The sequence below is a fragment of the Arvicanthis niloticus genome, chromosome 2 (assembly GCF_011762505.2).
Source record: "Arvicanthis niloticus isolate mArvNil1 chromosome 2, mArvNil1.pat.X, whole genome shotgun sequence".
Lineage (NCBI taxonomy): Eukaryota > Metazoa > Chordata > Mammalia > Rodentia > Muridae > Arvicanthis > Arvicanthis niloticus.
Genome location: NC_047659.1, coordinates 83560805 through 83573320, shown reverse-complemented (window position 1 = coordinate 83573320; position 12516 = coordinate 83560805). Strand labels below are relative to the sequence as shown.

The window sequence follows — 12516 nt, the reverse complement described above, 5'->3', positions numbered from 1 at the left end:
AATATTCCATTTTCTATCTCTTGTACCCTGTTGATGAGGATTACCTCTGAGGTTTTTATTTGACTTCCTAAACATTAAATTTCCTATTTTAGCTCTGTTTGCATTTTCTTTATGGATTCTATTTACACTTTAGTCTTGAACAATTTTCATCATTTAATTTCATCATTTTTCACATACTTTATTAATGGTTTTATTAATTTTTATGGTTTATAAACCCATTTATAATAGCTATTTTGAAGTCCAGTCTTGTGCTTCAGCTATATTGCATTTCTCAGGGCCTACTGTAGGGCTACTGGGTTCTAGTAAAGATATATTGTGTTGTGCATTAATGATTGTGTTTTTTGAAGTGGTGTCTAAGCATCTTAGTTTGGAATGATGGTTGCTGATATCTGTTCTTGTCTTTGTTGGATAGGTATTCCATCCTTGCTTCTGTTTCACTCTCTGAGTCTTATGAAAGTTTGGTGGCTGTGTGTTGCCATATAAGGAGTACTTCTGAGTCCCTCAGAGGTGTAACCAAGGCTCACAGAACATCATAAAAGTGAAAGTAGAACAAGCATAAGAAGGGGAGAAATGAAGTGGACTTGACATAGCTTTTTTCACAAATGAACTCACAGAGTCTGTGATTATCTGCTCTGAATCTACATAAGATCAAGCCTGTCAAAATTCTAGCCTGGATGGAGGAGGTGCTCACAACTCTCTACCTTTAACCAGAGAACTGTGGGCAGTTGATAGATGCTGAGGAAAAAAGAGTTATTCTTTGACACTTTGATCATGGATAGTTTGCCAATACTCCAAAGCATGATCTCACACCTTTGCACATATAAGAAACAGTAAGTAGATTCATTGGTTAATTGAACAAAAGAAAATGACTTAAAGTTGGGAGAAGCATGAGTTACAGTGAACCTTAGATGAATTGAAGATTGGAAATTGTGGTTGGATATATTGTATTGCATATATTTATAAAAATCTCATGAATAAACAGGGACAATTAATAACAAATGAAATAATATTCAAAATATTTTTAAATAGCAAAATGTCTCCTCATAAGGGATTTGCAAATCTATTTCCCTCTATTAACAACGTTTCTACTTGGCTACCATGGGAAAAACCAATATTCCTGTGGGATATTCTTCAGGTCATGCTATTTCAGTCTTTCAGAAAATCCCAGATCTCTGCAGCACTATGTGGTCACTTCCACCTAGAGCTAGAGTTAGCTTCCATACTAACAAATCTAGGGCTATTTTTTTTTTTTTTGCCTACAATAGTCCTACTGAGGGACTAGTTGGTGTTTTGGGAATGACCACATCTCAATCTGTAAATCATTGTTGTTGTTGTTTTTTTTTTCCTTTAGAACAAACGGTAGGTAAAGGGGGAATAGTTACAATATCATAGAATACAAGTTTCTCTGTTTTAAGGGTGAAGATTGTTGTTGTTTTGTTTTTGGTTGTGTGATGAAAATTTTCTGTTCATGTATTCACTGTTATTCCTGTTAAATTGAGGCAATTACCCTTTTTTTTGTTTTTAGAGTTTATATTCCATATTGATGAGCAGGTCATTTACCTTGAATGCTGTTCTCATTAATTCTTGTCTCCTATGTCTATGTTCATTAAGTTGAATTTATTTATTAATAGTGCTCTGTCGTCTTATAGCAACACTATCTAACTTTCTGTCATTTTATTTTCCAGTGTTCTAAATAATTTTATCATCACCTCAAACTGCATTCTTCACTGTAATCCCAGAGTACCTCAAACTAGCCTGCCATTCCTAATATGGATCATTTGCTTGAAATGATTTCTCAAGTTTTATCTTTAAATAAATTGACTAAAGTGTCATTTAATGACATATGCACAACATTTTGTTGTCTGATCATCTTGCTGCAGGTATCTCCTTGTACTTCAATTAGGCATTATACAGTCTATGGTGCTTCTGCAATATTTCCTTCCCATTTCTATTTATATTAATGTTAATAGCAACTGTTTTTAAGCATCTAATACAGAGCATATTCTCAGTAGATACACTTTAATTAATAAACTAACTTAATAAAATGTTACATTGAATAGAAACAAAGAGAAATAAGTTTACACGTCCCCTGACTTGGCTTCTGCAACCATTACTGATTATTACATTGGCACGATTCATGCATATATGTGCTCTTCATTTGTATGTGGCTATGTCTAAAAATAGTAAGTTATAGATGCATAGAGATACATATGCTGTATATGTTTTTCAAAAAAATCCCATCAATACTTTCCCATGCTTAGAGAGGAAATGGAGAGTAATTTGAAATAGTCTGGGCAGATTTTAAAGCCCATGCCACTCATCACTCTACTGTACTATACCAAAGAGGATACTCTAAATTTTCTCTTCTTAGAGGTGTTCATGAAGAGAAGTAGAAATTTTTGAGGGGTGTCTGGATATTTAAATTTTGCATATACTGAGTCAATGTGTCTGCTATGCTATTACAGGGTCTCCTGCTCAGTACACTCAGGGCTTCTCAAATAAGTAAGACAATTATGATTTATGGGTCATTCACATGTCTATTACATAGCAAAGAGCAAATTTTATACCCATTATCATAGTGGCAATTAGACACATTGTGAGTCTAATTGATCAGGTAATGGAAAGAGTGGTCTTTTTCTTTCCTAATCTCAGAGCCAGGAGTAGTTGTAGATAATTTGATTGAAAGGTAGATTTGGATTTTATGATCATACTCATTGTTATCTGAACTGATGGTTTTCTTCTTTGTCTGGTTATACCCTCTCCCTCTCCTCCCTCTCTCTAAGAGGAAGAATAGATACTACAATAATAAATATTCCTTAAAAGTTTTTTAAAATTCTGGGTTTTGTAAGGAGCAATAATGGGATGAGCTAATAACTAGCAGGTGATCATCCTGAAATGGCCTGCTTTGGATTATATAATCTGTGACAGGTGTGTCCTCATTCAGCAAAGTTGTAAGGGATTCATTTTAGGAAATATTCCTGCTATTGATATGCTTTCCTGTTAGTATTAAACATATATAACAGTCACTAAGTAATAACACACCCCTTTGAAGCAGATCTCTAAGATCCACGATACTGTCTTGTAGTGATGCTATATAGACAAATAGATGACTTTGTAAATCTTAATGATGATCCTGTAAGAATTCCTAAAATTATGTCAATGATTATTAAGCTCTGTTATAGTGAGACTGCTATTATGTCCTTTTCTGATTGTTAAAACTGCGATGAGAACCCTGCTAGTCGCCCAAGTTTTACCAGTTAATTGCTCTTTGTAACCAGACTTTCTCCTACTCAGAGCACATTCCAAAAGGTTGTAAAACGTAAGTAAAGGTCATAAAAAGGGAACTAACAATTTATTATAGGTGCTAGGACAGAAGATAGGACAAGATAATAGGCTTCAGAACAATCCTCATAGTGCTATGGCCAGTAGAGGCTTCCTATAATCTAGATGGAAGTTGGAAGCAGATGAGAAAAGATTCAGTGGACAAGTTTGAAGTAGATTCTGGTAAGAGAAACAAAACAGTGACAGAGAGCAAGGTCCCATGTGATTCCAATTGTAGTCAACATATGAAGCTGTTAGATTGACAGACACAGAAAGTAGAATGTCTACTCGAAATGAGAAAAGGGTTTTAGGGGTCATGCTTTAGAGATGCTTCATAGACATAATGTTTCAAAGTTATATAATGAAGTTTGGAATATTTATTTTACAATAATATGAGATATTCCACATTACCAAACTATGCATTCAAAATGGTCAGGATGGTGATTTTATGTCCTGTTTTAAAAATCACATTAAAAAAGATATGACTTACAAGAATAAGGAGCCTGGTCAACCTGACAAACAATGTACATTCTGTCATTGATAAAGTAATTGTCCTTCATAAACTATATTAGTTTCATTTATTCAATATTAAACAATATCTTATGATTTAGACTATACCATTTAAATACAATTCCAGTTTAAGTATTATACACTTTTCACTTTTGGATGGAGATTCAACAATTAATTTTTAGTTTGTGTTTCCATTTAACAGTCTTTGTGTAATTTTTATGTAAAATATAAAAATTATAATAAAGTGAAGAACTGATTTAGAATTTCATGGTCCTATGTAACACTGTGGTCTTATTTGCCTTTGGAGAAAACTACATTTCCCATGCATTCTTTCTGTATTTGTCAGCAAACATAATTACTTGCTTGTATATTCTATCAATTGGTGTAGATATCTGTGAAAATTTTAGTTTTGTGTAATTTCCTCATTAATTTTAGGCTGTTGCAGGCTTCATTAGTATTTTTTTTAAATGAACTTTGAATTATGCTTTTATTATACAGTATTATTGTAATCTTTTTTATCAGTATCATTATAATTCAGTTTGTGTGATGAATTTTATCATTAACTAGTTTTGCTTATAATATAAATGCAAGTAATCAAATTACTATCATTCCTAATAATTATGCTTTCTCATCATTTTCTAGTTCTTATAAGTGTATCTGTAATCCAGTTGGTTGAATCAATGGATGGAAAGAACTACACAGTGGTATCTGAATTTGTATTTCTGGGACTCACTCACTCATGGGAGATTCAGCTCCTCCTCCTTGTGCTCTCCTCTGTGCTCTACATACTAAGCATGACTGGAAACATCCTCATTGTATTCTCTGTGGCCATTGACCCTCACTTACACTCTCCCATGTACTTCCTTCTAGCAGGTCTCTCCTTCATTGATTTGGTAGCCTGTTCTGTTACTTCTCCCAAGATGGTTTATGACTTGTTTAGAAAGCACAAAGTCATCTCATTTGGAGGCTGTATCACTCAGATCTTCTTTATTCATTTAGTTGGTGGAGTGGAGATGGTGCTACTTGTGGCCATGGCATTTGACAGATATATGGCCATATGCAAGCCCCTGCACTACCTGATCATCATGAGTCCAAGGGTGTGCATTTTGTTTCTGGGTGCTGCTTGGGGCCTGGGCATTAGTCACTCATTGTTCCAGCTGGCTTTTCTTATTGACTTACCCTTCTGTGGCCCAAATGTACTGGACAGTTTTTACTGTGACCTTCCTAGACTTCTCAGATTGGCCTGTAGAGACACCTACAAGTTGCAGTTCATGGTCACTATCAACAGTGGGTTCATTTGTGTTGGCTCTTTCTTGTTGCTTCTTATCTCTTACATCTTCATCTTGTTCAGTGTCTGGAAACATTCTTCAGGTGGTTCATCCAAAGCCCTTTCCACTCTCTCAGCTCACATCACAGTGGTGTTTCTTTTCTTTGGCCCCACTCTGTTTATATATACCTGGCCCCACCCTAACTCCCAGATAGACAAATTTCTTGCTTTTTTTGATGCAGTTCTTACTCCTTTTTTGAACCCAGTCATCTACACATTCAGAAATAAAGAGATGAAGGTAGCAATAAAGAGAGTTTTCAAAACAGTCTTAACTTTTAGAAATATTTCATAAATAGTATAACATCCTTATGTGAATAACAATATGTCCTGTGTGAGGCATTTTTGAAATGGAACCAGTGGTGTTCATGATTATGGAGTCTTTTCATGTTCCTTCACTGAAGTGGAGACTTAAGGGTTCTGGTATTTTGCTGGGTCCAAAACATGAAGGATTGTTTTCCTGAAGTGGACATAGGTGAAAGGATATTTTGCTAAACTAAGCACATGAAAGGATGCATGATGAAGAATTCTCCACTAAAGACAGGCATGTATTGGTTTGCCTTACATTCATTGTTGAGCTTCATTTGTTGTTACTCCATGGAGAGAAATGCACCAAACATCTTTTGGTGATGTGCTGGCAGTTTCTTTCAGCTTCTTGCCACTTCTGCAGACTTGGGCTGATTAGCAGTGTGATGTCAACTGAGACAGATGCACACGGAGTTTTGCTAAAACAGACTCAAGTGCTGAGGCAAGACACATGGTGAGGCAAGACCCATTGAGGACATGTGATTTTTGGAGGGACTATAAATAGGATTCAATGAACTGTGAGAAGATCTGCTGGTAGAGCTAGCTCTGTAACAATTCTTGTTTTTGTGTATTCTCTGATCTTCGTTTGTTCAGAGAAGCACAGCTGAGAATTCTCCTGACATCCTTGCTGATCCTCCTGTAGACTCATGCTGAGGCCTGGCTGTCTCTGCTAGGTCATGTTACCACTGCTGAGTCATATCTGCTATTTCACTTTTACAGAATAGCACTGCTGGTATATTTGTGAATTGTTTGCCCATGGATCAAGCTGCTGCTGCTGACTGGTGAACTGAACGGCTGAATTCCTGATAACATAGATGAGATTTGCTCCAAAGAATAATTTCTAAACAGGTTCACTTCCCCCTGTATCTTTTGCTTTTCATTATCTCTCATGTGTGGTGGGATAGAAGGGAAGTTAAAGTGTTTAAGAACCATCATTAAAAGGAGACATTGGAAAATTAAAGCTACACTTAACAATGCTTTTATACATTCAATGAAGATTCAGTCAATAAAACTATATGTTGATTAAGATAGTGTGTACAAATATGCAACAATCATACTTTGTTTCTTGCTTAAGTTTTTTGATTTTATTTTATTTCAAAATTATCAGTTTGCTACTATTTTTCAAACTGATTATATACTTACTAAAATACTAATTATTCACCTGTTATTGAATATTCTTTCACTTGTCTTACCATAAAATTATAGGCCTATTATAAGCTATCATCTTTCATTTTAATATTTCTAGGCAGAAACATCATATCTACCTTCTTCCCTGAGCCAAATCCTGTACGATTTTTTTCTAGGATCTAGCTCAGTGAGTATCTATGACTCTTCCTTGAATGCAATCTAGATGTGGCAGATAAAACCAAGGTCCCAAATAAGTTCCCTAGCTTATTCTAGTCACCCTGACTTTTCTACAACCAATCTCTTGGTTTTGGCCAGAACCCACCATGTTTGTGTTGCAACCTACAGGTCTCTCCAATATCAAATTCAAGACTACTTCATACCATATATATCCTCACATCCAGGTGTGGACCAAGATGCACATTTTGATTCAGTTCCATTTGTCTTCCCAATGTTATTTCACATAAGCTATTCCCATCCTCTAGGCCCAGCCCACCTCCACATTCTCTGTTTTGGCTCAACCTGCTCTGTCCATATCAGACATACAGCTAACCAAAGAAGTCCATGTGATTATATATCATTGAAAAAAAAAAAACAGATGAAGCCTTGATTTCTCCTCTAAACCTACCAGTTCTATAGAATATTTGTCATTGAAAACTACATAAATTAATTGCAGGACACAGATTTTAACAGGGCAATCCTAAACTTTATCAAAGAGTTGAAGGAATTTAAAGAAGATAGGAAAAATCCAATCAATGAAATTGAGGAGAAAGAACTTATGGAGAATAAATGGCCAAATGATACTGAAGAAAACACAAATATAAGTCTGATGGAAATGATGAAGACAATGTAGTAATTGAGAACAGAACATAATAAGGAGATGGAAACACTGAAGGGAACTCAAACTGAAATAGCAGTGAAATGAAAAGTTCCAATCTTTCCAATAATTCAATAAAACAAACCAAAAATCTACAATTACAATGAATTTGGTGTAATTATGATAGGTTTGCCTTTATATGTTACTTGGCCATTTCCCCTTGCCTCTTAAATTTCTTACTTTGTTTTATATATTTAGTGTTTTGATGATTAAGTGTAGGGAGGATTTACTTTTCTGCTCCAATATGTTTAGTGTTCTGTAAGCTTCTTTTACCATCATAAGCATCTCTTTTTAGGTTAGGGAATTTTTCTTCTATGTTTTGTTGAAGATGTTTTCTGGGTCTTTCAGCTGGTAATCTTCTTTTACTATTATTCTTATGTTTGAGTTTTTTAAAGTGTCCCAAGTTTCCTGGATGTTTTCTGTCATGAACTTTTATGATTTTGCATTTTCTTTGATATATTGATTTCTTTTATCCTATCTTGTACACCTGAGATTTTCTCTTTTCTCTTCCATAGTCTGTTGGTGATGCTTATGTATATAGTTTCTCTTCTTTTTCCTATGATTTCCATTTCCAGGATTTCCTCAGTTTGTGTTTTCTTTATTGCTTCTATTTCGCTTTTCAGGTCTTGGACAGTTTTATTTTTTTATTGATATTCTTCACCTGTTTAATGTTATTTTCCTGTATTTTTAAATATTTATTTGCTTTCTCTTTTAATGATTTTACTTGTTTGAGTACTTTCCTGTATTTCCCTAAGAGATTTATTCATGTCCTTTAAAGACTTCTATCATATTTATAAAGTTGAATTTAAAATCCTTGTCTTGTGATTTAGTTCCATTAGGAAATCCAGAGTTTGTTGTAGTAGGATAGCTGGGCTTTGGTGATACCATATTGTCCCGGGTCTTGTTGATTTTGTTCTTATGCTATCTTTTATGCATCTGTTTTCCCATGGTGATGGGTAAATAATTCTGATGGCAGCAGGACTTCTTAGAATGGTGGGAGATCTGTGGACCAGAAAATGAAGCTAGCTGTGCCTCAGCCAGACCACACTCTTGAGGCTGTGTCCTAGGAGGATTGTACTCTTCATGCTGTGTCTTAGTCAAATCCAACTAGGATGGAAGACAGATCTGACTCTGCAGGCTTTGTCTCAGGTAGACCAACTGGGAAGGTGGGCAGATCAAACTAGGATGAAGTTGGTTAGGCAGTTCAAGCTGGTTAGATTTGGGTCCCCTGCAGATTTCCACAGGGAGGCAGGATGCTTTTTGGGTCAGGCAGAGCTCCTCTGGTTAGAACAGACCCAGAGCTAGACAATAGGCTTAAGGGACTACACACCACTCACCTCTGCTAGTAATTGAAGTTCTAGCTAAAGCAGTAAGACAACAATGGGGAAATCAATGGGATACAAATTGGGAAGGAAGAAGTCAAAATATCACTATTTGCAGATGATGTGATAGTACACATAAGTGACCCCCAAAACTCTGCCAGAGAACTCCTCCTACCAGGTAAACACCTTCAGCACAGGAGTTGGCTACAAGATTAACTCAAAGAAATTAGTAGTTCTCTGATATACAGATGATAAACAGGATAAGAAAAAAATTAACATCCTTCACAATAACCACAAATAATATAAAACATTGGTATAACTCTAACCAAGCAAGTGAAACACCTTATCATAACTTCAAGTCCCTGAAGAAAGAAATTAAGGAAGACATCAGAAGATGCAAATGTGTCTCATGCTCATGTATTAGTAAGATTAAGGTAAAAATCACCACCTTACCAAAAGCAATCTATAGATTGAATGTAATTCCAATCAAATTCCAACACATTTTTTTTCTTTATAGAACTTGAAAGGCCAATTCTCAACTTTATTTGGGAAAACAAAAACCCAGGATAGCTGAAATGACTCTGAACAATAAAAGAACTTCTGAAGAAATCACCATCCCTGATTTCAAGCTGAAAAACAGAGAAATAGTGATTTAAAAAAGAACTGCATGGTATTGATACAGGGACAGACAGGTGGATCAATGGAATTGCATGAAAGACCAAGAAATAAACCCACACACCTATGAATATTTGATCTTTTGACAAAGAAGCCAAAATTATACAATGGAAAAAAGCATCTTTAACAAATGGTGTTGGTCTAACTGGATATCTGCATGCAGAAAAATGCAAATAGATCCATATTAATGACCCTGCACAAAACTCAAGTCCACATGGATTAAAGACCTCAAAATAAAATGAGATACGCTAAATCTCATAGAAGAATAAGTGAGAAACAGCCTTGAATGCATTGGTACAGGAGACAATTTCCTGAACAGAACACCAATGGCTCACGTTATAAGATCAAACATTGATACATGGGACCTCATGGAACTGAAAATCTTTTATAAAGCAAAGAATACTGTCAATAGGACAAAACAGAAGCCGACAGATTGGGAAAAAATTCTCCTTAATCATACATCTGACAGAGGGCTAAAATCCATAATATATAAAGAACTCAAGAAGTTAGACTCTAACAAATCAAACAGACAGCCCAATTAAAAATTGGGTACAGAACTAAACAGAATTCTCAACAGAGGAATCTTCAATGGCTGAGAAGCACTTAAAGAAATGTTCAACATCTTGAGTTATCAGGGAAATGCAACTTACATCAATCAGAATGGCTAAGATAAAAAAAATCAAGCAAAAGCACATGCTGACAAGGATGTGGAGCAAGAGGGACACTCCTCCATTGCTTGTGGGAATGGGAACGTGTACAACTACTCTGGAAATCAATCTGGCAGCATCTCAGAAAATTGGAAATAGTTCAACTTGAGCACTATTCAGCTATTAAAAACAAGGACATCATGAATTTTGCATGCAGATGGATGTAACTAAAAATTATCCTGAATGAGGTAATCCAGACCCCAAAGGACATGCATGATATGCACTCACTTATAAGTGGATATTAGCCATGAAGTACAGGATACCCACAATATACTCCATGGACCCAAATAAACTAAACACTAAAGAAGACCCAATTTTGACCCAAAAGTTTTGATAAAACTTTTGACCCAAAATAGATCCTATCTAAATGAAATACAGGGACAAAGATGGAACAGAGTCTAAGGAAACAGCCAAACAGTAACTGGTTCAACTTGAGACCCATCCCATGGGCAAGAACAAATCTCTAACACTATTAATGATACTCTGTCATGCTTGTCGATAGAAGCCTAGCATAAATTTCCTCTGAAAGGCTCCAACCAGTAGCTGACTGAAACAAATTTAGATACCCATAGACAAACACTGGAAGGAGTTTAGAACTATTATAGAAGAGATAGAGAAAGGATTAAAGTCAAGAAGGGGATAAGGACTACATAGGAAGACATACAGAGTCAAATAACTTAGACCTTTGGGGGCTCTCAGAGACTGATCACTAACCAAATGCATACATGGCCTGGAAAGATTTTCTTGGCACATGTGTAGCAGATGTATAGCTCAGACTCCATGTGGACAACATGGAATAACAACTAGAATAGGAGCTGTCCCTAAAGTTGTTGTCTGTCTGTGGAATCTGTTCTTATCTGTGGAATCTGTTCTCAAACAGGGCTGCTTTGTTTGGCCTCAATGGGAGAGGATGAGCCTAATCCTCCAGTATTTGATGTGCCAGTGAAGAGAATATCCAGGGGACCCCCACCCTCTCAGAAGATAAGAGGAGAGAGGATGGAGGATGGAGGATGGAGGGAGGAACTCTGTGTGGGGGATAAGGAGGACGGCAGCAATTGAGATTTAAAAAAATAAACATGCTATAAACATAGTTGAACAAGTGTCTTTGTGGTAGGATAGAGTGTCCTTTGGGTATATGCCCAGTGGTGGTATGACTGGCTCTTGAGGTAAATAGATTCATAATTTTCTGAGAAGACACCGCATTGACTTACAAAGTGGCTGTGCAAGTTTGAACTACCATAGCCCATGGAGGAGTGTTCTCCTTGCTCCATATCTTTGCCAATATGAGCTGTCACTTTTTTAAAAATCTTAGTCATTCTGACAGGTATGAGGTGGAACCTCAGTCTTTTTTTATTTGCATTTCCCTGATGCCTAAGAATGTTGAAATTTTATTCAAGTTTTTGACCATTTGAGATTCCTTTGTTGAGAATTCTCTGTTTAGATCTGTACTCCCATCATATATATATATATATATATATATATATATATATATATATATATATGTATATATATATGTATGTATATATATATATATACATACATATATATATATATACATATATATATACATATATATACATATGTACATGTATATGTATATATACATATATATATGATGCACACACATATATACATATATACATATATACATACACACACATATATATATATATATACATACACACATATATTATATATATATATATATATATATATATATATATATATATGATAATGTGGTGTGTTGATATCTAGTTTCTTGAACTCTTTATATATTTTGGAAATTGACCCTCTGTCATATGTGGACTTGGTGAAAAATCTTTTTCATTGTATAGGCTGCTATTTTTGTCTTATTTATGGTGTCTTTTACTTTACAGGATCTTTTCCGTTTCATGAGGTCTGATTTACTAATTATTGATTTTAGTACTTGTGCTTTTGGTGTTCTGTTCAGGAAGATGTATCCTGTGTCAATGGGTTCAAGGGTACTCCCCACTTTCTCTTCTATCAGGTTGAGTGTATCTGGTATTATGTTGAAGTCTTTGATCCACTTGGACTTGAGATTTTGCAGGGTGATAGACATGGATCTATTTGCATTCTTGTACATGCAAACATCGAGTGAGACAAGCATCATTGTTGAAGATGCTGTCTTTTTTTTTCTATAACTCTGGCTTCTTCATAAAAAAATTAGTTATCCATAGGTATGTTAAGAAGTAGTGTTCAAGGGAGGATGAAGGAATCTTGCTGAGAAGGGGAAATAGACTAGATATCAGTAGTGGACTGGGGTGACAAGAACAGAGGGAGTCAGGTGAGGGGAGGATTGGGAGAGAGAGTCTGGAAAGAGACAATTAG

General features: G+C 35.5%; 1 protein-coding gene across 1 annotated transcript; it reads left to right on the top strand.

Annotated features, from left to right (window-relative positions):
- The first annotated feature begins 1192 nt into the window (after positions 1 to 1192).
- On the top strand, positions 1193 to 6488 carry LOC117703951 (olfactory receptor 4F3/4F16/4F29-like). Its single transcript, XM_076929435.1, has 3 exons — positions 1193 to 1359; positions 1686 to 1880; positions 4474 to 6488. Exons 2-3 carry the CDS (start codon positions 1844 to 1846, stop codon positions 5448 to 5450), a joined length of 1014 nt encoding a protein of 337 aa, XP_076785550.1. The 5' UTR covers positions 1193 to 1359; positions 1686 to 1843; the 3' UTR covers positions 5451 to 6488.
- Positions 6489 to 12516: the final 6028 nt, after the last annotated feature.

What these genes read in the sequence shown, in the direction of transcription:
- LOC117703951 (XM_076929435.1), top strand. Translation starts at nt 1,844, where the DNA reads ATGCACAACATTTTGTTGTCTGATCATCTTGCTGCAG. An exon ending in GTCTGATCATCTTGCTGCAG is followed by an intron (nt 1,881 to 4,473) that starts GTATCTCCTTGT and finishes ATCATTTTCTAG; the next exon opens with TTCTTATAAGTGTATCTGTA.